This window comes from Lutjanus erythropterus, chromosome 23 (assembly GCF_056507025.1).
Source record: "Lutjanus erythropterus isolate fLutEry1 chromosome 23, fLutEry1.hap2, whole genome shotgun sequence".
Classification (NCBI taxonomy): domain Eukaryota; kingdom Metazoa; phylum Chordata; class Actinopteri; order Lutjaniformes; family Lutjanidae; genus Lutjanus; species Lutjanus erythropterus.
This window is the reverse complement of record NC_139339.1, coordinates 24,764,013-24,788,326: the sequence shown is the minus strand read 5'-3', so window position 1 is coordinate 24,788,326 and position 24,314 is coordinate 24,764,013. Positions and strand designations below refer to the sequence as shown.

The window sequence follows — 24,314 nt, the reverse complement described above, 5'->3', positions numbered from 1 at the left end:
TTTCAGGTATCTGTACTTTACTTAGTATTTAGTACAGTATTTATTTTTCTGACAAGTTTTTACTTTTACTTCCCACATTTGAACACATATAACTGTACGTTCTACTCCTTACATTTTCAAAATAGGCTCATTAATTTAGTTTTAATGTATTTGACGTAAGCGAGTGTAAACGAGATGAAAGCGGTGTAAAAGATGTAACAAGACAAAAACAACCTAAAAGATGAAACAAGACAAAAACAAAAACAGAATAAAATACACATAACAGGACGAAAAAGACGTCACAAATTAAAAATAACTTAAAAGACGTAACAAGACAAAAGCTACATAATTAAAAACAAAATAACAAAATTAAGCTCCGTCACAAGACAAAAACAACATAACTGGACAAAAAAAAAGATGTAATGAGACAAAAACAATGTAACGGAAAAAAAAAGTCGTAACAAGACAAAACAACGTAATAAAAAATATACATAACAAGACAAAAAAGACATAAAAGATGCAACAAGATAAAAACCACGTAAAAGACATAACAAGACAATAACAACTTAAAAGATGTAACAAGACAAAAACTACGTAAAAAGATGAAAAAGTTCTAACAAGATAAAACGCAGAGAGAGAAACTTTATACTCTGAGTACATTTCAGAGCCTTAACTTTTTCACTTTTACTTGAGTAAAAAAGTTGAATTAGTACTTTTACTAAAGTTTTTTTTTTTTTTTTTTGTTAAACACTTCTACCCTAGTGAAGAATGTGTGTACTTTTCCCACCTCTGTCTGCATGGGCAAACTCTACAGGAAAAAGGATGCATCATCTTTATTATTCTAACACATTATTTTCAGACTTTTTTGCCCACTTCCTAGGCAGGACTTCCTCTGACGTCACTGTCAAACATGACTTATGCTTGTACAACTGCTTGAAAAAAAAAAAAAAAATCTCAACTACCTCTTCAGATTGGAATGTCACACTTTTGCCAAGTAGCTGGAAAGCACAGCCCTGCAGTGTGTAATGCTCTGAGTGCATGCACCACAAGCGTGAAATGTCTTTTGGCATTTTGGGTGGCGTTCACAAGATATTTCATGGATTCTGTATTAATTCTGATTCTCTTGGACGACAGCTGCTTGATATTTGTCTCGTTTTTCATCACTCAGCTCGGGGAAAGATACTTTGGAGCCCAAGCCTAGCTGAGTCATGGTGTTTTGCATGTAGCTCTTGGCAGCGAGGTGCTTGGCTCTTTCCAGTTGGCTACACATAATTCGGCCAATTTGCACCTTGATCATGCGAGAAGCCGAACTATACGTTTCACACGGTGCCACGGCTGAAAGAAACCCAGCACAATCCAGCGAAGTCGTACTGCTGAACTTCACTTTGATCAAAGCTTTCTTGCTCTGCCATCCATCAGGTTTATTTTCTCATATCACTCCCAATGAGCGCTAATGGGCATTTTTAATGTGAGATGGCAGGATGAGGGAGCTTGATGTATTGCCTTACAGCTCAGTTACAGGGAAAAAAGTACCCTCGCTTTTTCCCATAAGATCAATGCTAATGCCCATAACTGAAAGCAAATGTGAATTCCCAAAGAATCCAGGGTTTAACTGTGCCTATGGCCCATGGGAGGAGGAAATTCAGCACAACACAACAAAATAAGAATCTGATCTTCTTTAATTCTCAGCTGTGGCTTGTAATATATTGAGGGCATCCCTTCTGTTTTACAGTCGGGCTTAGTCAGGTAAATTCTGTTTCCCATGGGTACAATCTGGCCTGTAGACACAAATCAACCTGAAGGAGCTGAGGAAAACCAAACACACCTCACCTGCTTTGGATTTACTGGGGTTAAGGTTCGAAAGAGCCATCTTCATATCACCATAAGCTGTTAACACAAATGTCGCTGTGAAAGTTGAGTCGGTGCCTGAACATTCTGAGGTCATAACTTGGCTCGACGTACGGCGCTGAGGCAGGGGGATCCAAGCCGGCGTGGATGGGAGGGACGTGCGGCGCAGCCCTGGCGCTCCTTCCACGGGAAAGCCCCTCGTCTCTGGAGCTCCAGTTGTTTCTTGTGTTCGTAACAATGTTCAAGATCGTATCAGAGCCGCAGCCTTGCATTGTTCACAAGAGCAGCTTGGTTAGCTAATTAAAAGACAAATAGACAAGCTTGGGAAGCAAATAAGAACAAAGCAGAACATGTTCTTTTTTTAGGCAACTATAAATCTTGGAGGGTACAGTACATTTAGAAGTCATTTAGTGTCATTAAAATAGCTAATTGGGCTGTAAAGTAGACCAAACCATCTACAAGTGAACTCATGAACAGCTCAAGTCAGTCAACATGTTGAACTTGGGATCTTGGGGACTGTTTATATGGGCTCCAAGCAACAGACACATATGAAAAATACAGTTTTAGAGATTGTAATTTATGTTCACTCCACTTCTCATTTTTCCTTGATCACATCTTGTACTACACACCATGACTGATGAGGCAGGCCTTTTGTAAGGACTACAGGAAAGCAAATTAGGTCTTTATCACCAGTCGGATCCCTCTTTACTGTATTTTCCATGAATAAATGTACTTAGTGGCCGCGTGTCAGCAATACGTTAAAACTTTCCAGTTACAAGAGTAGTTATTGTCATCAGAATAAACGAAATCAGGCTGTGATAAAATGCAAACCAGACAGAGCTTGAAAGAACGGAGGAGACAAAGAGCTTTGTGTCTGGGGCTTTTATTTTGTTAGTTTGTCTTACATTCATGTTGGCCTGGTGCCAGACCAGACATCATCTAAAAGAGGGAACAAAATCTATTATTCTAAAAGTTCAGACAGACTGCTTATAAAAGCAACGTACATCAACTCACACATCACATAAATCCTACATCTGTTTCCGCGATTCGCTATCGCTGCAATCAACATAATAGAACTATGTCTTACTTTATTTCTCTGTCGCCAAAATTTATGGCAACTGTCTAGGAGGATTTATTTTCTAGTCTAAGTGAAACATAAATCTACAGAACAATCCAAAGGTGACAAAAAAGTTCAAGCATGCAACACAATCTAGAAAAATAAACATTCTTTAAATGCCCCTAACATTAACATGAGGTCTCAGTTGTGTCTGGGCATGACAGTAGTGTTCGAACGAGTGGATCTTTTTCTTAATTCTCTGAAGCGTTATTCCGATACCAGTATTGGAAAATACTTCCCATACTGCCTAAAATGCTGGATCAGGTATTGGCGATGGGGCTGCAACTAACGATTATTATTATTATTATCATAACAGATTAATCTGGCAATTATTTAGTTTGTTTTAACGATTAATTGTTTATCAAGTAAAGTGTCAAAAAATATGAAACGTGCTCATTAGAAGTTCTCAAAGTGATATCTTTAAGTTGCTTCTTTTGTGCAACCAAAAGTCTAAAACCCATAGACTCTACATTTACCATCATAATTGACAAAGTAAACCAGCAAATCCTGAGATTCAGGAAGCTGGAACCAAAGTAAAGTGAAAGCCAAGTTTTGACATTTTTTTGAAAAATAATTTAAAAGTAATTTTCTCTTACATTTTCTAATTGACTAATTGTTGCAGCTCTAATTGATGAGTATGGACGTCTTTGCATTAATGGATATCATGTAATGTCTTAACCCCAAAAGTCTTCAGGGTTGTTCTGATACTGATACCAGTATTGGAAAAAATGCCTCAGTTACTGCCTAAAATACTGGATCAAATATCGGCGATAGGGCTGCAACTCATGATGACGATTATTTTCACAATTGATGAATTAATAGTTTCATCTATAAAATATTGAAAAAACTGTCAGAAATGCTTCCAAAAATGCATCAAATATCCTAGAGCCCATAATGATGTTTTTGTCCAACCAACAATCCAAACCCCACAAACTCTTTACATTTAAGAGGCTGAAACAAGGTTAGAGACTTTTGCTTGAAAAATGACAGAAACAATTGAAATTGATTAGCAAAATAGTTGACAACTAATTTTCAACTGACTAACTGATTAATTGATTAATTGCTGCAGCTCTAGTTGGTGAGTATGCAGTTCTATGTAGGATCCGATATCACAAAATGTATTAACCTAGAATCAGGACCCTGCTACTCCCCAGTAGAATCCTGTACGCCATTTTCCCTCCAGGATGGCAAAGTCATGTTCTATGGCATTCATTCTCTGTATGAACTTGTTCATGTTTTACAAAGGGTTTAACCTGAGCCAGACTATACAACAGTGACAGCATTCATATCACATCCATGCAGGGTTAGTAATATACAGCTGTTAAAACACACTGGTATCGGATCGGTACTTGGTATCAGCCAGTACACAAATTTCAGGTATCAGACTCGGGAAGGAAACAATGGTATCGGAACATCTCTAATTCTTTTGAGACATTTCAAACGTCCATCCACATTGTTTTTCATACAGTATATACTGGAGTCAAGTTAAAACTAACTGGAGTTAGAATGTCTGAAGAAGACAATCCTGAAACAGGAAGTGTCAATCCCTGAGAAAAGGCAACCAAAGTCTTTCAAAAATGGTGCAGGCTACTATTCTACCCTCCTTTTCAACTTTCTGGTCTTTGATTTCTTTTTCCACCTTTTTTTCCCAAGGTGGTTGGTGAACAAGTTATTGTATCTCTCATCCACCTGTTGCTCCTCCTTCTCATCTTTGTACCAGGGTCCCCACACGCCCCCGTTGTACAGAGGATTAGAGCGCAGGTCCTTAGCTGGGTAGCGTACAGGCACTGCAGTCTTGTTGTACTGTGCTAGCCGCATTAGCATCTTCTTTACTATGTGAGGGTAGCGCTGAGACAAGTCCACTCTTTCATAAGGGTCGGCTGTGATGTTGAACAGCCAGATGGACTTGCCCCGGTCCCAGCGGACGCGCTCGTTATGCCAGCGATTGATTATCTGCTGGTTGGAGAAGGTCTGTGGGGGAACCCAGTCGCTGTAGCCGGGAACACCCGTCAGGAGCTTCCAGTGGCCTACCCGGAGCGCTGCCTGGATGGCTGTGTTCCATAAGCCATACCCAGCCTTCCACGAACCATTTTTGGCTTTGATGTAGATTGGGTCAATGTTATGAAGAATGTCCTGGCGAGGAGATGGGCGCCCTTCGCTGATAGCCTCCCAAACATCGTACCCATCCAGATTTAGATCTTCGTCTAAAGTCCCTTCACCCAGGGTCACCAGTGTGGGGAACCAGTCAGTGATGTGGACCAAAGCTCGACATTTTGTCCCTTTGTTCACCAACAGGGGACTGTGAACAAAGCCCACCGCCCTGATCCCGCCTTCCCAGTAGGTGGCTTTACTCCCCCTCAACGGCCAGTTGCTTCCACCTGCTAATGGCTGGCCACCGTTATCTGAGGAGTACACTATGACTGTGTTGTCATAGTACCCGTAGCGTTTTAGCGCTATCGTGAGGTTGTGGATAGCTTCATCCAAGCAGGACACCATGGCAGCATATTTGCGACGATGCAAGTTTGGAATGCCCTTGTAGCGCTCGAGGTAGCGGGCAGGAACCTGTAGCGGTGAATGAACTGCCTGATAGGCTAAGTAGAGAAACAAAGGCTGTCTGCGAGGGTTGTGATTGGCTAAGATGCTGATAGCCTTGCGAGTAAACATCACTGTTGAGTACATGCCACGGTCCTGCTCCCAAGCTGCCTCTTCCCCTTCGTACAAATCGTAGCCGCACATACCGGGCCCTTCACATTTATAGTGACTGTAGTAGTCCCCACTTCCTAGCAGGGAGCCGAAGAATGTGTCAAAGCCACGCTGGGTGGGCATGCAGCCACGCTTGTAGAAGCCCAGGTGCCACTTGCCCACCATGTGGGTGGAGTAGCCAGCTTGCTTGAGCTTCAGCGGCAGGGTGACATTTTCCAGGGGCAGGCAGTTGGCCTGGGTAGGTCGGATGATGGAGTGCTGAAGGCCTGTGTGGATCTGATACCTGCAAAATAAGAACAGATATCACCCCATCAGAGACAGTATCATATTCAAAGAATTAATACAAAAATTGTCTTCTCTTCGTTCAAAATATTTATGCTACTCAATACTGAGTACTGTGTCCCCTAGCTGTTTAAGTAGAGTTTTCAAGTATCTGTACTTTACTTGAGTATTTTTGTTTTAGCAACTTTTTTACTTTTATCCCCACATTTTAAACACAAATATTAGTATTATGCTCTTTACATTTTCAAAAGAAGCTTGATACATTATTTTTAATTTTTATTGTGCATAATTCTGCGCCACCTTTGCAACATCAAGACTGATTTTAACCGAAATAGATTACTTGGTGTATTCATCAGTGCAGGCTTATGACAGATCTAACAAAACAAAAACTACATATAGACCTAATGATGATGTAGAAAGACCAAAATGACCCAACATGAAGTAATGAGACAAAAATGATGTAAAACATGACAACACGGCAAAATGCGTAAAAATACATAACAAGATGAAAATGATGGAACAAGCCAAAAACAATGAAAATGATGAAAAAATGCAACCAGATATAAAATATGTAACAACACAAAAAGACATAACATAGATGCAATAAGACAAAAATTATATAACAAACACAATAAAACCAAAAAAGACAAAAACGTGACGTGAAAGACGTAACAAGACGAAAATGATGTATAAGATGTAACAAAAAAAACTATGAAAATGCCGCAAAAAATGTAGCCAGATGAAAACTATGTAAGAGACCTAACAAGATAGAAACAATGTGAAAGAAGTAAGAAGACTAAAATGGTGTAAAAACACAACAGGACAAAAACAACCTAACCAGACAAAAATGACATAAAAGACGTAACTAGTCAAAAAAAAAGACAAAACAGGGAAAACAGCATAGAAGATTCAACAACGACATAATGAGACAAATGACGTAAAAGATGTAACAAGACAAAAAAGTCATAATGAGGTAATAAATACCTAACATGATGAAAAAAACACAACAAGATAAAACAATATAACAGATGTAAAAAAGATGTTACAAGATGAAAATGACATAAAAGGCCTAACAGTACAAAAATAACAAAACAAGACGAAAAACAATGTAAAAGACATAGCAAGATGAAACAGACAGGGAGGGAGGCTCACCCACAGAGAAAAGGTCATTTTCAGTTAGCTTTTCACAGAAACAGCTGGAAGAAATGTCCTTTAGAGGACAGCTTTTTACTTTTATAACCTGAGTACATTTCAGAGCCTTTACTTTTACACTTTTACCAGAGTAAAGAAGCTGAATCAGTACTTCTCCTTTTGCCAGTCTTTATATATTTTTTTACACATGTATCTGTACTTCTTCTTGAGTAAAGGATGTGTGCACTTTTGTTACCTCTGATCATAAATTAATTTTCTGTAACAAACTGAAGTACCAAACCATGTTGATTCAGTCTGCCATGACATACAGCTGATGGTATTATGCCTCGACTTTCCTTCCTTCCACTAAATGACATTTACGACTTGGCTATGTTTCCTAAAAGGCTGCAAAGCCTTTCTTTATATTCCTTGTTCAAACTGTCAAAGAGTTGTACAATTACCTTGCAAACTGGTCCAGATAGGATAATAAGCTCTGCTGCATGAGTTTATTTATATAATGTTAACATGCTACTGTATGGCATTTCAATAAAATAATCTAATCACTGAAAATTCTGCCAATTTTAAAAAAGAAAACTAGATTTTTTTTCCTCCCACAAAGGTTTCCTCTCATAGACCATTTGAAGGCAATAGGTTGTCCAGTCACAGAGCGAATCTTTGTATTGGAAATCATACACTGACACATTATTCAATACAATCTCAATTACAATGGATTCAGTCCAAGGCAAACACATTTAAGCAGACAGAAGAGTGCTTATAGGCTGGCAAACCAAAAGCACGGAGATGTTCAAATGATGTTTAACACTGCAGTGAAAGGAGGAGGATGAGTAACGGTGGTTTGAGGTGGGGAGGCCCAGAGCAAAAACAGAAGACCCGTCAATCAAGATTATACAGGAAACCAAGCTGTGACCTGGAGCTAATAATGCTGTGGCAGCCATGTTGGCAGCAAGCTAATACAGCAGAGATGGACAGACATTGTGTATTGAGGAATTTTGATATAATTTTCTAATCCCTTTCACTGCAAATGCAAAGCCTCATGTGCTCTTGGCAGTAAAGAAGGATTAAGTCAGTCCAAAATGTGGGGTAATTTAATCAAATTGTATTTCCATTTAGCTCAAAATTACTGTACTACACTATATCTTCAGGCGTATTACACAATTGTTGATGAATTCCAAAGCCGAACAAACACTTTCCACCCAGTGGAGTTGCCATTCCCACACCACCACGTCACTGATTACTGAATGATTGTGAGCGTCGCCCAATGACCAGCTTCAGAAGAACTTTCCAAAGTGACGTAAATGCTTCCTTGATAACCCTGACAAAGGGAAATAAAAACAGCACTGTTATTATGTGTTATATGTTGTAAACTATTAGCTCTGACGTCTAGATTCCTACTCAAAGGAGGGCAGCTTGCCTTTGTCCAAGATTACGTAATGGCTCTCTACCAAAACCAGTTGCTTACGGTGTAATGAGTGGGCTAGGTCTTGAGCATCAGTGCATCATGACTGAAGTGTCTCTGATATTTCTAGTTTTAAAACTAAAAGAAACACGTTTATCTTGCACAATATATTTTTTTTATTCAACATTGGTGCATTGAGGTTGGGTTTAATCATATTTTCATGAATGAAAAAGAGTCCAATTGATGAACTGTAACCTCACACCCTAGATGGTTCATTACACAGAACCATCTGGGAAGTCGTCCTTAGAAACTGTTTGGAGAAGGGCAGGCACTTTAAAAAAAACACTTGGCAGGTGATTGGATGAACCATCTGTCAATCATGTCTAGCATGTGTGAACCGCAATCAGATCAACACTTCCATGGATCCTTCCCACTGTTGTCAAGCCTTAAACCATGCCTGTCGCTGACTTGCTGCACCATTTTTGGTGCAGACACAAGCTGATAAATTGAAGCTGGGCACGATGGATTCTCATGTGACTGCGTGATCTTGTGAGAGTGAACATTTCACCCCAAACCAAGCTCTTTCCCTAACCCTAACCAGGTGGTTTCTTGTCCCTAAACCTACGCAGATCTTAACCACAGCATTGTACCATTATAAAACATAATACCATTGAAGACAGAGGCCAGATGTTAGTGGGTGGTAGTGTTTTTTTTTTTTTTTTTTGTTCTGTGTAAAAGGGGCTTTAGTGACTTTAGAGGTGCTGGGAGGGGGCTTTTGTTATCTTCAGACAGAACCAGGCTGGCTGTTTTCTGCTGCTTTGAGTCTTTAGGCTAAGCTAAAACAACCGGGAAAGAATGTGAATAAGCATATTCCTCAAAATGTTGAACTATCCCTTTTGGTCTATTTGGGTCCAGGCAGGGACTTGTTCTATTGCTGTGGGTCCCGGTATGTGTGTGAATATGATTAATCTCAAGTGGATCAAAGTGGAGTCACAATCAGTTTTCATTCTTTGATGCGTCATCATCATTGTAGAAGAAAATCTGGGATTTTTTTTTAAGGCAGTGCGTGTGAACTCATCCTGCTTCTGCCAGTGTTGATGTTCTGTCTATTTGGGTCAACTGCATTTTGGCTCAGGTCTAATTAAACTTCCTTATGTGTATTTGGACTGGCCCTGACTATTTTCAGATCACTTTTGGTCGGGGTCTCTTTTTTTGAAAACATATTTATGCTTCAGCTTCAGGTAGGTCTTCAACAGGTTTTGAATTAGGAAATTTTAGATCAGGTAAGAAACTTTGGACCTGTGAAGACCCTGAAATAATTCTGAGTAGACTACTAGCTGCAGCTATGAATGAAATCAATTAAAACTAGAAAGGTACAAGGACTGTACAGATCTCTGCCAAGGCCAGATGCACTATCTTGCGATGTTAATGAAAGTGGAAAAACAATTGGTGTATCTGCCTAGAGATTGGGATCTGCTACAGTATTTAATGGGTTCTTCCTTGGTCCATGCTACACCCTTCCAACAAGCTTCATAAAAATCTGGCCTGTAGATTTTCCGTAATCTTGCTGACAAACAGACAGACGGCACCAAAAACACAACCTCCTTGGCAGGGGTGACTATGAGCTGTGGGATTAGTGGTCTGACTTAAAAGGAGCTGAGCCAACTTCATCATTATCAAGACTGTGACTGATTGTATTATTGGCCCACAGCAAGGCAACCCAGCTGGGACTTTGGAAGCAGCTCTCAGAAGATGAGGACAATGAGGTCTGACTTTATTTCTGTCTGACTCCCTGCCTCTGCTTTGAGTGAACGCAAGACGCCCAGGGGACAAGGTACTGATGCAGCCAGATGCCTCTTCCCCTTCTTAGGTCTTCTTACCCTCCCTCGCTCTCTCCTGAGGTTAGCGGTGTGCAGTCAAGCTGTCACCAGGGAGAGGGAGTGAAAATAAGTGTCTGGTTTAGGTTTCCAGAGAGGAGGATTCAGTTGGAGGAGAACCAGAAGGTGGTCAGGCCCAGCAAACCTCCATCGCCCCTTGAGAATGCAAAAGTCCTTCAAGGGCTGCACCGCCGTGTGGTGTGTGCAACATTCCAAACATAGTAATAAACTCTGTGATTTACAACTCAAAACCTACTCAACGAAAACAATAGCCTACAGTGAACACTACACATGTGCCCATAAAATCACAGACTGCAACTGCAAACACATACAAACTACCCTGCATGTAGCACAGCTGGCTAGGCCATATGATTGTCTTTCAGCCAGTTTAAAGATGCTTCTGTTTTAGTTTGGTGAACTTTACTTAACTCCTGCATGACCTAGGGACATCTGTGATAAAATAAGCATGTCAACTTAAGTCATCAGCAATAAAAATTTTAGTTACTCACTTCTCTCATTGCAGAAAGTAGACTTCTTTTGATATTTGAGATAGTGAGAAATTCTCTGCAACATCTCTGGCTTTTCCCCAGAAGCACACAAATTCTTTACTTAAGTCGAAGTAGGGATACTTGTGTAAAAAAGACTGGTAAAAGTAGAAGTTCAGATCCAACTTCTTTACTCAAGTAAAAGTGAAAATGTACAGGCTCTGAAATTTACTCAAGGTATAAAAGTAAAAAAATCAAAGGACATTTCTACCAGCTGTTTCTGTGCAAAGTTAACTAAACCTCACCCTTTCTCTGCGATCGAGTCTCCCTCTCTGTTTTGTTTTTGTCTTAAGCTGTTCTTGTCCTTTGTCCCATCATTTTTGTCGTTACGTTATATTTGTCGTTACATCTTTTACGTTGTTTTCGTCTTGCCGTTTTACTGCGTTTTTTTCTTGTTATGTCTTATGTCTTGTTACACCTTTTAAGTTGTTTTCTTCTTTTTACATAATTTTCATCTTCATACGTATTGTTACTTAATTTCTGTCTTGTTACATCTTTTATATCATTTTTGTCTTGTTATGGGTGGGTACATTTCTAAGATGTTTTGGCTATAATTGACAGTCTTTCCATTTCTGCTTTTTGTGTTGCTTAGTTCTGTTTTCCCTCCCTTTTGATAGGTCTGATAAAGTTGACTTGTATACTTTTGTTAAGACATTTAAGAGTCATATGAATGTATGCAGAATGACTGATTGAAAGAAAATGTATGAAAGCCTAAATAATAAAAACCAAAAAAAACTTCATGACTATATACCTCCAAAATAACAGTGTCCTCTTCTTAAATAAGCTAGTGAACATAATAAGCATTATACTTGCTATAAATTGTCACTGTGGGCTTTTTAGCATGCTGATGCTAGCATTTAACTCAAAGGAAGCTCAAAGAGCCGCTAGCATGGCTGTAGACTTAAGGTCGACTTAAGGTGCTTTCAGAGAAAAAGTAGTTGCCGGGTGTAACATCTGTGTTCAGTATTTTGAATTGGCAGCAGGAAGACGCAATTCGGCTCCAATCCTACTAGCCTGTAGAGGTCTACTACAGGCTGCTGCTATCCACCTACTGAAATCTCATCATGCAGCTAAACTGAGTGGGTTGTAACTTGAAACAGATGAAAAGGATAGCAATATGACAGTATTAATATAGCCAGTTTTGCCAACTAGAATAAGCATTGCTCAGTGTTCCAGCCTGGATAATCAGACTTTGAAGCTGATGCACTGTGTAGGATATCTATCATAGTTACTATTCTCACACTGTAAATGATTAAACAGCCAATGACTGAACAAATATTAGCTGTAGCTAGGTAGGTATGTACACACCATTCAGAGTGCTTCTGTGTATCCAACTGTGTCAGCTCTTACCACATCCACTAACCAATTTCCTGGGGGGAAGCCCTGACCACTGATCATCAGTGTTTCAATTCCAGCTGCAGTTGGCGGAGACGTTTTGGACGAACCTGGTGGCAGAGCTGCATGTTCTCTGGGAGAAATTATACTGTCTGTCCTGCACTGTGCTTTGCGAAAACACAATGCCATCTGGGTTTGATGCCTCCAAAACCTTTGGAAATTAGGTTAGGAAACTGTAATGTTTACAACTTGGCAAAAACAATTCCCACGGATTTCAAAGCCGGTTCCCAGGACCTTTAAAAATGTTTAACTCCTAAGGATAATAATACAGCACAATTCCGAATTTGATACCTCTATTCATTGCAAGTCTTTGAGGTCAGGTCAGTGAATTCAAAATGAGACCACATCGGCCCTGCTGGGAGCCAAGAGAGTGTCTTGGTTTCATATGGCGATGAGAGGAATTTCTTGTCACTTGGTGGTCTATGCAGGGGGAGCCATGAAACCCAACTACAACCATGCACACTTGGGGATAGAGGAGGCTTTGTTGGTCTGTCATTAGGCAATGAGATTCAAATGCAATGAACTAAGGGATGGGAATGAAGGGAAGAAGTACAGGCAACATGTGTTTGTGGGTAAGACAACAACATCAACAACAAGAAATCAACCAAGCCTGGCATGGGAATGCCATAAAGAAACTTGTTTACCCCACTTCTTTGGTAAAAAAAATATATATATATATATATATATATATATATATGTAATTAACTTGGTGAAGAGTGAGTACTTGTAAAACCTTGTTGTCCATAATCCCTCCAGACTTTCCACAAGCACAGTATGGTGAATTTAGCCTTGTTACTAGCCAATAAATGTCCATAAAATGTTTTTTGGATATAATACGCTCCATTATCTTCAATCTCCATTTGTATTCATTCCACTTATACAAGGATCATTTTTCCACTTCTGTCATTAAATTCATTTATTTTTATTTGTCAGGCACTTTGCATCAATGCCAAGAAAGCACTGGAACTGGAATAAAAACGCTTTGTAGAACCCGAAGTGAACAGAATGGATGATACGATCCAGAGAAGCACAAGTATAGAGTCCACATACATATACAAATTTATTAAAAGATGCATGTGTATGTGTTTAAGTTCCAACCCCTCAAGAGCCCCAAGCCCTGCTTTTGTAACTCCTGCAGGTTTGGTGGTGTTCACATACCATAAGGTTACAGCCGTGTAATGAGAATGTCATGCAAAGTGCAGCCTGTGATCGCTCTACAAATCAGTCAAACCAGCCTGAGGTCTTGACGGAGAACGGTGCAAGGTGAAACGCAAAGGCTTTCAAAGTACCCCTGTGTTGTTTCTCTTTGACATATGAGGGGGTTCGCAAGGGAACTAGGTCTTGACTTTGCAGGTTTTGGGGCACCTGAAGGACAGTTCTAGGTCTTTAGTATTTATGAGGCCTTGAAATAATGACTGCAGTAACTACTACCCTCTAGAGATCTTCCCTCCTTCCCTGTAGCCTGTCCACATGTCCAACCTGACTGATTTATAGGTTCTTTTTAAACCAAACAGGGCATGAACAGACAGCCACAGCGCAAGGTCCAAAGCTTTGGGGTCAAGTATGTCTGCATCCTTTATCCAGCATGGATTAATGCCACGTACACACAGGAAAATACTTCTAGCAGACAGCGGCTCATTTCCCTATCTTATCACGCCACGGGTGCTGTTGCATTCCTCGAGTGAAAAGCAGAGTTATGGTCTTAAACTCCGCTATAATCATGCTATCTTTCTCGTTTATTTACACAACCGCTGAGCCACAAGGCCAACAAATCACACACGCCATTAAATTCAAATCACTGAATGCTGGCAATCGCTCAAGTCCCACAAGACAAGTGCATTGGCCACTGCTCCAGCCACTGAGGTTGTGGAGGTTCCTGAGCAGTCCTGCTGCTGCCCAGGCTGGGGCCTTTGCTTGTATTCCTGCTCCACGTCCTCCTCACATATGGTTCAAATAAGCAGCCTCGACTCAGCGCTCTGCATTTAATCAAAGTCAGCCCTGGAGAAGTTCGTCTTACTTAGCTCTTCCTTTCTGCAGGCTCTTCATTTGCTATCTCTGAATATCTCTCTTCAGTTCTGCTCCCTCCATGGACTTAAGATCTCTATTTTACAGGCTCTAACAGCTAATGAAGGTTCTTTTTTTCCCAAGACCTCTTTTATAACAAATCCAAACCCCTCTAGGACAGACCGAAGGGAAGTGAAAGAGTGACAGATCACTGAAACAACAAGGAAAGGGTGACTGAGAGGCTAAGACAAGTTTGAGATAAGTGTGGACAGATGGGAACTGTGTGAATAAGTAGGGGATGGAGTTGTAGCGGGTGAAGAAGAGTGAAAAAAAGACCCCACACTTACTCAAATCCAGTGGGCTATAATATAATAGAGCACAGTGTTCAAGGATGACAGAGGTGCTTTTTGGAATAAAGCCACTATCTTTGCTTGAAGTCTGCTCCTCATTGACCCGGGGCCTCAGAGTGCATTCTTCATCTTTTGTTTGTTGATGGACGGTAGCTCATGCAGCGATGTAGGAGACTGATAATGAAATTTAATTTAGTTTTAAATCAGGTTTTTCTTTGCTTGACAAGAGTGACAGCAACTTAAAAACCTGTAGCCGCAGGAAGCGTGGCCAAGGGTGATCATAAAGACAAGACCGTCTGTACAGTGCACATACCATTGCTTGAAATGTAAAAGGGAAATGTTAAACCAGATATTAACTAGGGGTGCCCCTCAGTTTGGAAACTGTGATAGTCTAACAATGTCAGACCTATCAGTGCTGAAAATAATGTCTAATTTTGAACTGGGACCTTAAATCGAAAGTCAGATTGAACCTTGGATTTTGAGAATTGTGACACCCTTAAAGGGACAGTTCACCCAAAAATGAAAATTCAGTCACTATCTACTCACCCTCATGCCAATTCAGGGTCGGGTTTATTTTGTTAGTTCACAAAACACTGCTGGAGTCGAGCAGAATCTCCCAAACAATGGAAGTGAATGGTGACCAGTTTTCAAATGCAAAAACAGAGTAAAACCATAGAATGTGTGACGTGTGCAAACAGCATGTTGGAACTTTAGGGAACTTGGGTTATGCCAGACAAGCACTATGGAGGCATTTTATGCTTTTATTTAGTTTATTTTTATGTTTGAAAATTGGTCACCATTCACTTCTTTTTTGGGGGAGATTCTGCAACACTATTTTGCTGTGAAACTCCAGCAGTGTTTTGTGGATTAACAAAATAAACCGACCTTTAATCGGCATGGGGGTGAGTAGATAATGACTTAATTTTCATCTTTGGGTGAACTATTCCTTTAATATTTACTGCAATCTTACCAGAGCTGTGGACTCGAGGTCACATAACTTGGACTCGAGTCAGACTCAAGTTACAAATTTGATGAAGAAGACTTGCAACACCAGTGACTCATGACTTCACCTGGACTTGAGCCTTCATATGTGAAAATACTTGACAAAGACCCAAAGACTAAAAAATCTGTTATCTAAAAAGTATGAATCCACAAATCAATTCATTACCTTTATTTCTGGAATCAACTAACTATTCATTCCCAGCAGCAACACTTAATTCCTCCGATTCACTTTGTTTGAACCAAACTGACAGCATCCAATCAAGTTCTAGGAGAGAACAATGAAGAACTAACATTATGTGACTGAGCTCCAGCTGGAAAAAATGATACCAAATGCAGTGGTCAACAAAACAGATTGCAGTATGCAAAACATGTGAGGTAAACATTACAGATGGACATGCAAGAACATCTTAAGTTGCACAAGAACGTTCAGTCTTGTTTAGGACTCGAAAGCTCAAAGTTTTGGACTTTACTTGGAACTTGCCTATCTTGACTTGCGACTTGAGGGCAAAAACTTGTGACTTGCAAGGTCTTGGTCCCACCTCTGAATCTTACCTGCAGGTGCCTAGTTGACCAAGACTTAAGAAAAGAAGTCAAAAGAGCAAGAGATTCAGACACTGATGTAAGAGCTGAAAGGTGTGTTTATGATGTATGGAACGTGTCAGAAAGTCCACATGCTGGATTTGTCAGGACAGGTAACTTTCTAAGGTTCTCCAGCTCTAGAACATTTCATCTTTGACACCCCAGAAGTGTCTATACTTAATTACAAAGGATCAAAAACACATGGAAAGGTTTCAGAAATATTGGTTCACCATGTCAGGTACACATTCCTCACACATATCCAACATTTTTCAATTTTAGGTGCTGCTCGGTGGAGTAACCTCTGCCCCCGCCTTTGGCAATCCACCTCTCATGATCAGTAAAGATCAGTGGGCACCTGATGGGGCTGAAGAGCACAACAACTCATAACTTGAAGAAAGACTCTGACTTTAAGCCTCTAATCTCATCAGTGCAGCTTAAAGAAAACCAGACAGGTTGAAATTTTTCTGATGCTGCAAGTTTCCCAGGGGGCGGACAGCATGGAAATCTTTTCTCAGGCTCCTGTTGCTGGAAGGTTAAAGTGCTTTGCTACGGGTCCAACACCAGCTGCACACAACTCCTTCTATAAATGTGCCAGATCTCTTTTAATCTTCACTCTCTTAGTTTTTACAACCTTATCAATTCATCGAGATCAGACCTTAATAAGTTTCCAAAATCCAAAGGAACACTAGCCATTTTTAATGTGGACCGATTTTTCCTAAATGGTTTACTTCTGTCCAAAATCAACTTACTAACAACTACTTACTGCACAGTACACCCTGCTGCTGCTTCACAAGGTGTACAGTCACAGATGAGGAAAATCAACCACCACAGTATTTAAAACCTGCTCTATTCAACTCACGTGTCAGTAAATAGAAGGATCTAAGCAGCTGCTTACAAGTAATTACTTAACTTTCTCAGATAACAAGCATTAGAGGATTTATTCCAGCCCATTAAGCGTTGCTTTGGTGATTTGCAGGTCAAAACACCCTGACAACAATCTGGCTAAATTTGGTTGAACAGCAGTTTTCACCCAGACTGTGTCCATCATAGCAAAATGTGGTGCTGGAGACACTTTATGTAGCAGGAACTACTGCAGAAGTGGTTTTAAGTAATTTGCCAGGAGTTTATATGTGCAACTATGCAAGATACAGTCAAGTATCAAATTTCTTAGATGTGTAGTTGAGACCAAAATGAAGGCAAGGTTCGAAGATGGGTCATTCAAAGCATGAGTACTGAGTAATCATGAGTCCCGAACATCAGCATGTTGATGGGCGTTTGGTCCGGTATGATCGCATCACAAGATGGTCTTGAGTTTCTTTTATTTTTTTCAGACATTTGTCAAACTTTTGCTTCCTCATAATGAAATACTGGATGGATAATTTTCTCTTTGTGGTTCTACAACTATTTAAATTACAAAATCACCAAATTTAGCTTGTTTTTAACCTGAAATTGTCCTTTAACCGACAAATCACCAAACGATAACTTGGAGACTACTGTTCCTGGTTCCACAACTACATGTCCACACTAATTACTGGAAAACCACATAATTAAGGCATACAAGACCTAATATATCTGTCTCTCTGTTCCTCTCTACCAATGCATTCTGGGATTACTTCCAGAGTGCACAGATCCAACCACATGACACTATTTTATGTATCAGTGTTATAGCAAGACCAGCTAAATGCAGCACTTTACTTCAAGTATATATTTTTTATTATTCATTTTATTGTACATTTTATCACCACTTTTATATGTAGTCAGGGTTTTGAAAGGACAGTTTTCAGGTTCATTTTCATATGAGAAGAATGTTGCTGAAATAAAAGTCAGATAGACTCTCTGGCATTTGATGTGCCTATGTGTTATTTTTGGACATACAGTCTCTATAAGTGAATGATTCAACCTTTTCCATGCTCAAGTGTTAAAAAAGCAAATAAAAGTCAAAATAAATTCTAATATTAAATAGATCTACAATGAATAATTACTTATTCATTGACTATTAAATTTATTGTAAACTTTTTCAGAATTAATTAATAATTCTTTGACAGTAAACTGAAGATCTTTGGGTTGTGGACAAAATGAGACAATTGAAGACATCAACGTGGACTCTGGGAAACACTGATCAACATTTTTTCACTATTTTCTGACATTTTATGGAGCAAACAACTAATCAATTAATCAAGAAAATAACTGTCAAAGTACTCAATAATAAAATAACCGTTAGTCGCAACAATAATATCAAATCACATTACTTGTAGAATCGCATCGGTTTAAACATTCATTCTTGCGAGATCTCATGTAGCTGAGGTTTCTTTCTTGACACCTTCTTTGCTGTTGCCTGTGGACTGACAACGTTAGACAGTGGCCCTCGTTAACTGATAAAGGTTCCTTTTAGGATGGCGATATTAACAGTGCACTTCATGAAGTAAAGGCTTGTGTATTTTACAATCTGTTTTTTTTCCTAAATTAAAGTTTGAGTCTACTGTTGGAGCAGCTGAACTGCATGGGTTCCTTCCGACTTCCTAGACATTGGGCTTCACGCAAGAACTGCTCGTACAAACAGATTTCTTCTTAAGTGGTGTGTACGAGTGATTTAAAAGAACCAATTTTTCTAAAGTTATGCACATTTGTTGAATGTGACGTGGCTTGCTTGTGCAAGCCCTTGGTATGCAAAAAAGTAAGAAAAGAAGAATACGAAAAACTTCTTACATGAAGCCCAACATTGTTAAAAGTAAGATTACATAAAATGTAAAGATAAAAGTAGCGCGCTGATGCTGTAGCGAGACGCCATTCACCTATAGTATCCTGTGTTCCTTCCATCCTACAAGTTCTGAGCAGTGTCAAATATGAAGTAAAAGTCCGGTTGAGTAACCCATGTTTGTCCATTCACGCCAACAGTGAACACAGGTTTTCCCATGTTTCCCTGTGTGGAAACTGTAGTTTTCACTCCAGTCTGCAGATGGAAGAGTTTGCACATGACAGCAATCTGCCTTGTAAGATTCTGAACAAGAAAAAAAGAAAACTTTTCGCATTAATGATGGTATTATTCTCAATCAGTGACTGGAGTGATAGCGTGTGGATTTTGGTCTCTGAATGTTTATTTTGACTCTGCAGTCTCTTGAGTATTTTCAGTAATTTATGAGGCCAGACAAGCCGTCCATCTGGGTGACAGTTTGGGAAAAAACACAGAGTCAACAGTCCAAAGCAAAGACCTTTAGCAGGCACAGCAAAAGAAACAGAGTAATAATAAAATCTGATTATATACAGTGAGCATGCAGCCGGGTTCAGATACAGGCAGTTGCCCTGGTAACCGGTTTAAACAGCCTGTAAAAACTTAATCAGGCTCTTATGAAGTGCTTACATTTTGGATTCGGTCCTTCACCCGGTCTCATATTTGCCTCGACAAGTCTGCGCAAGCGTTCCAGAAAGACTTTGTGTAACTTTGTTCTCGGAGCTTGAGTGAGTGTCCAGCTGACACAGATAGCTGAGGTTTTCATGTTCACGCGTTGATGGATGAGGTTCTATCACTCAAGCTCAACCACACACACACACACACACGCTCGTCTGCAGCCATCCATTAAGGAGAACAAGCCTGGAAACATGATTGAATCTCCACCTCCACATGGATGTTAGCTGAGCTGATGTCAGAGATTGGAGTTTTTTTTTCAGAGAGCAGAGAAACAAGGAGGTGGCTGCACTTTTCTCATTATTTTCTCGGACGCCTGCCAAAAAGCAGCGGTGCCCAGCGAGCCTCCTCCGTTTGAGCTGAGGAGTGGAACAGATGGTGGAGGCAGCAGAGGAGAAGCCCTGCAGAGCTGCATGTACAAAGTAAGGAAACTGCTGATGTGAAACATACTGGAAGCAAACTACAAAGCCAAACCGCAACTCACCCCCCATCACACTGTATATGTTAATCAGCCTCGCCCTCTAATATCTCTTTACTGCTTCCTGCTGCACACTCAACAATTAGTAATTGTACTCAATGCCCAATTACTAACTTTCTCTGAGGCAGGGTTTTTGAAGTCTGACACTATAGACCCTCCCATACAGAATCAAGACCATGTCCCATGATCCTGCTATAAGTTTTGTAACCATAGCTTGGTGTACTGAACAGTATTTTAGTGTCAGAGGGTGAAGTTATGGAGTACAAATACTTTGTTGCTGTACTTAAGTAGATTTTTCAGGTGTCTTTACTTTACCTGAGTATTTATTCTTCTGACAACTTTTTATTTTTACTCCCTATATTTTAATACAAATATCTGTACTTTCTACTCCTTACATTTTCAAAACAGGCTTGTTACTTTTGTTTTAATGCATCTGACGTAATGACATTAAAACAATGTAAAAGAAGTAAAAAGATGAAAAAGATGTAACAAAACGAAAAAGACCTAAAAATACCTAAAACAAGATAAGATGTAACAAGACAAAAACGAGGTAAGACGTAACAAGACAAAAACAACATAAAAGATTTAACAAGACAAGTACAATGTAATGACACAAAAACAAAGTAACAAAATGAAAAGATGTAACATGACAAAAAAAATGTAAAGACCTAACAAGAGGTGTCAAGACCTGTAATGTAATTTTCATTTTGTTACACCTTTTACATATTTTTTATGTACTTCAGTTGCTTGGGGGAGGGGTAAGAAGGTGTGTTGTGTAAAATGCTTGAAGTAAATAACAAAATGTAAAAACAAGGTTGAAATTGATAAGTTTGGACTCATTTTTTGCAACACACATTACATTTTGTCATTAAAGGTAGAGTAAAGTACTGAAAAAAGGCACTGTTGCAAACTTCTGTGACCTATGGTTACCCATAACACCCTTCTCTGTGTAAGGTCACAGACATGTGTCTTCTGAGAAGCATCGTCTAGTAACCGCACTGATAACAGGATGAGATGTGTCAGGATCCGTCTGATTCTGATCAGTTTATTACCTCACGACTGCTTTGCAGTAATTAATCAGAGCAGCACATTATTGGAATGTCAGGAAAAACCTCTGATTTTGTTACAGGCTGTGAAAAGTAAAGGCAAGTGGAGGCAGCAGCAGTGTCTATGAACTGAAACATACCAGAGGAGCTACTGCCTACACCACAGAAATTCCTTGTTTGTTGACTTCCCTGCTCACATCATGTCAGATATTATGTAAGTATCTCATTATTAATTACAAAAATGTCTTATTTCTAATTTGTTTAAATACAAAATGCTCAAGGGTGAACATGTGTGTTTTGTTTGCATCCAGGTGATGACCTCATCCTCCCGACAAAGATATGTTGACTTGTAGGGTAGACTGGGGATGGTTGCAACGGGGGACAGTTGAAACAAGTGTTAATCCTCCGAACAGAAACATGCAATTAATCATGAGCTGTAGTTTACTCTGACCTTATGCATAAATTGATCAAAGCCTACTTAGTTTGAATCACTGTTTTGTCGACTTCTATAAACGTAACGTATTTAAGTACATGGGTTGCAAAATGTAAGCACTTTCCTTAGTTGATTGTTGGTAAAATTCACAATTAATCAATTAATAGTTATCAAAATAAATAAATAGCAATTTTGCTTCTACCAAACAATACTAAATGTGTTTTGCCTCTCACTCAAAGCTATATTTCCACAGCAACACATTGCATATTTTCTAAGAACAACATATAAAGACATAAAGGCCTCCATATTAAATGCATATATTTTGTATATCACGTAACATGTGGAGCACGCACATAAATAATCTCTTATATTCCAGGTCTTTTTAATTTCACTTAATCAATCAAATTCTTAATGACTGATTTAATTGGGTCATTAGCAGACAAATGTTCGTTGATGGTTGGTCTTGTCCAAACAGTCTCTGAGTAACTAGAAGAAATGCACAAATTGTTGCACTCGTCCCCAGTCTCCCCTACTTTATCTGCTAATCCTGGCTAAGACTTGATGGAAGTGGCACAGTCAGGTGGATGATACCCTGTACTCTGTCAGTTTACTGTGGGCTTTCCAACAATTTCTTTGCACTTCAAAGACTCCCTGACAGATGCACTGCAGACTGAAAGACTCTCTTTGTCTTTTATTCAATCCAGTAAACTCCAAACTAAATGTGGGCTGCAGTAGGAGCAGAGTTAGTGGACTGTGGTGGACTGTACCTGCCGGTCATGAGCTGGCTCCTGGACGGGCTGCACAGCGGCTGCACGTAGTAATTCTCCAGCTTGACTCCCTGCGCTGCCAGACGGTCCAGAGTCGGGGTTTTGATCTCGGAGCCGTGGTACCCGACATCCCTGAAGCCCTGGTCGTCCACCAGGATGAACACGATGTGCGGCTGAGAGCTCGGCTTGTCGAACTCGTTCCCTCGGTTGCGCGGCTGCGCGTTCCAGTTTTCCCACGACAATTGAACGCTCCACGTCTGAGAAATGATGAAGCTGAGGAACAAACTCACCGGCACCCACAACAGATACATGTTTCAGCCGGATCGGGAGCTCCAGGCGCGGTCACTGCGGCTCGGCGGGTCGGTGTGTGCGGGCGGTAACGTGTTGCACATGTTCAGGGGGAGCAGCAGCAGCAGGGAATCGGGTTCTCATCGTGTTCGGTCCTTTTTCTCCACACACACAGTCCACTGACACACAGCTGCGTCGGTTTGTGGGTAAAAAACTCACCTAAAATAACTTAACAGTGTCGGTGGAAGCCACACACAGCTCCCGTTTAACTTTTACACCACACGGAGGTTAGTCTCTGCACAGTCTGTCATCCCCCTGTGACCGTGAAGTGTTCGTCAAAAGACGCGCAGAAGTCCCACAGCACTGACGGACAGTGAAGCAGCAGCAGCAGCAGCCGGTGCGGACAGTCCACAGCAGATGTCCTCCATCCTGTCAGACAGCAGCCCCTCCGAGCTGAGAGCTCACTGAGGACTGGAGACAAACACTGGATGTCTTTTGGAGGAGGCAGGTCCATGTGTACGTCCTCTGCACATCCCAGCGCTGCACTACTACTACTATGTAACGGTGCGTTCACGAGCACCTCGAAAACCTCTACCTCCAGGGTTTAGTTGGCAGTAACGCTGCACACAGCTGTCATGTGGTCATTGTGCAGAGATGGACACAAATGCATCAATAAATGTCTTGTTGCCAATTACAAACACTTGCTCATCAGATGTTTCCAAATGAAATACAAATATATGTATATATATATATATATATATATATATATATATAGATATATATGTATATGTATATATACATGCATACATATGTATATATACGTATATACACACACACACACACACCTGTATATACATATATGTATATATCTAATATTTTTAAGCGTTAATATGTCTTAAAGGTTTTTTTTTTTTTTTTTTGGTAAGACATGATTTGTCCCAGTTCCCAGAAATTGGGTGATTTAATTAAAAATGTAAGTATTCTGTAATTTGGAAATACAAAAATACATTATATACAAACGAATATTATGTTTTAGGCAGTTAGTAGCTACAATAAATTGTATAAAAATACTAGACCTGTACATTTATTGAGTTGTGTACGTATTGTTCCAAAAGTTTCCAACAATGGCTAAACCCAGTGTTTGGCCCTGGTCGGTGTAAGTCCTTACTGTAGTAGAACAAAAGAAACATCCGTTACCTCGTCCTGATAATGACTTCTGACAGTTAAACCTTAAAAACTCTGAGATGGCAAACTTCAGGATGTGTTCAAGTACTTAAAAATATGTTAGGAGATCATGACAATGAGACATGAAGCAAGAAACACAACTTGTCATTTAAAAAACAGAACAAAAAAGATTACTGAGTGAATTCATTTATCGTAATCCAAAGCAGTCTTTCAGGCGAAACTCTGAAACTCTGACTCATGATTTTTCACTGTTCTGGTAAGCGCTGCATGCTGACACAGTTACAGGCTTGGAGGAAATCTGTGTTAATTTAGTCCTGTGTTACTTCCGTACCGGTTCTCCCCTATTTCTGTTATTTTGTCATATTTTTGTTTTCCCACAGTCAATCCATGATTTAATCATTCCAAGCAGTGATCATTCCCCACAGACAATGATGTGTAACCAAATCAAACAGACACTTGCAAGGTTGTGAGTCACAAATGGGGCT

General features: G+C 40.0%; 1 protein-coding gene across 1 annotated transcript; it reads right to left on the bottom strand.

The window, feature by feature from the left end:
- Positions 1-2,694: 2,694 nt before the first annotated feature.
- arsj (arylsulfatase family, member J) lies at positions 2,695-23,309 on the bottom strand. Its single transcript, XM_084712658.1, has 2 exons — positions 22,357-23,309; positions 2,695-5,930 (listed from the first exon to the last, which is right to left on the bottom strand). Exons 1-2 carry the CDS (start codon positions 22,665-22,667, stop codon positions 4,535-4,537), a joined length of 1,707 nt encoding a protein of 568 aa, XP_084568784.1. The 5' UTR covers positions 22,668-23,309; the 3' UTR covers positions 2,695-4,534.
- Between the last annotated feature and the right edge of the window lie 1,005 nt (positions 23,310-24,314).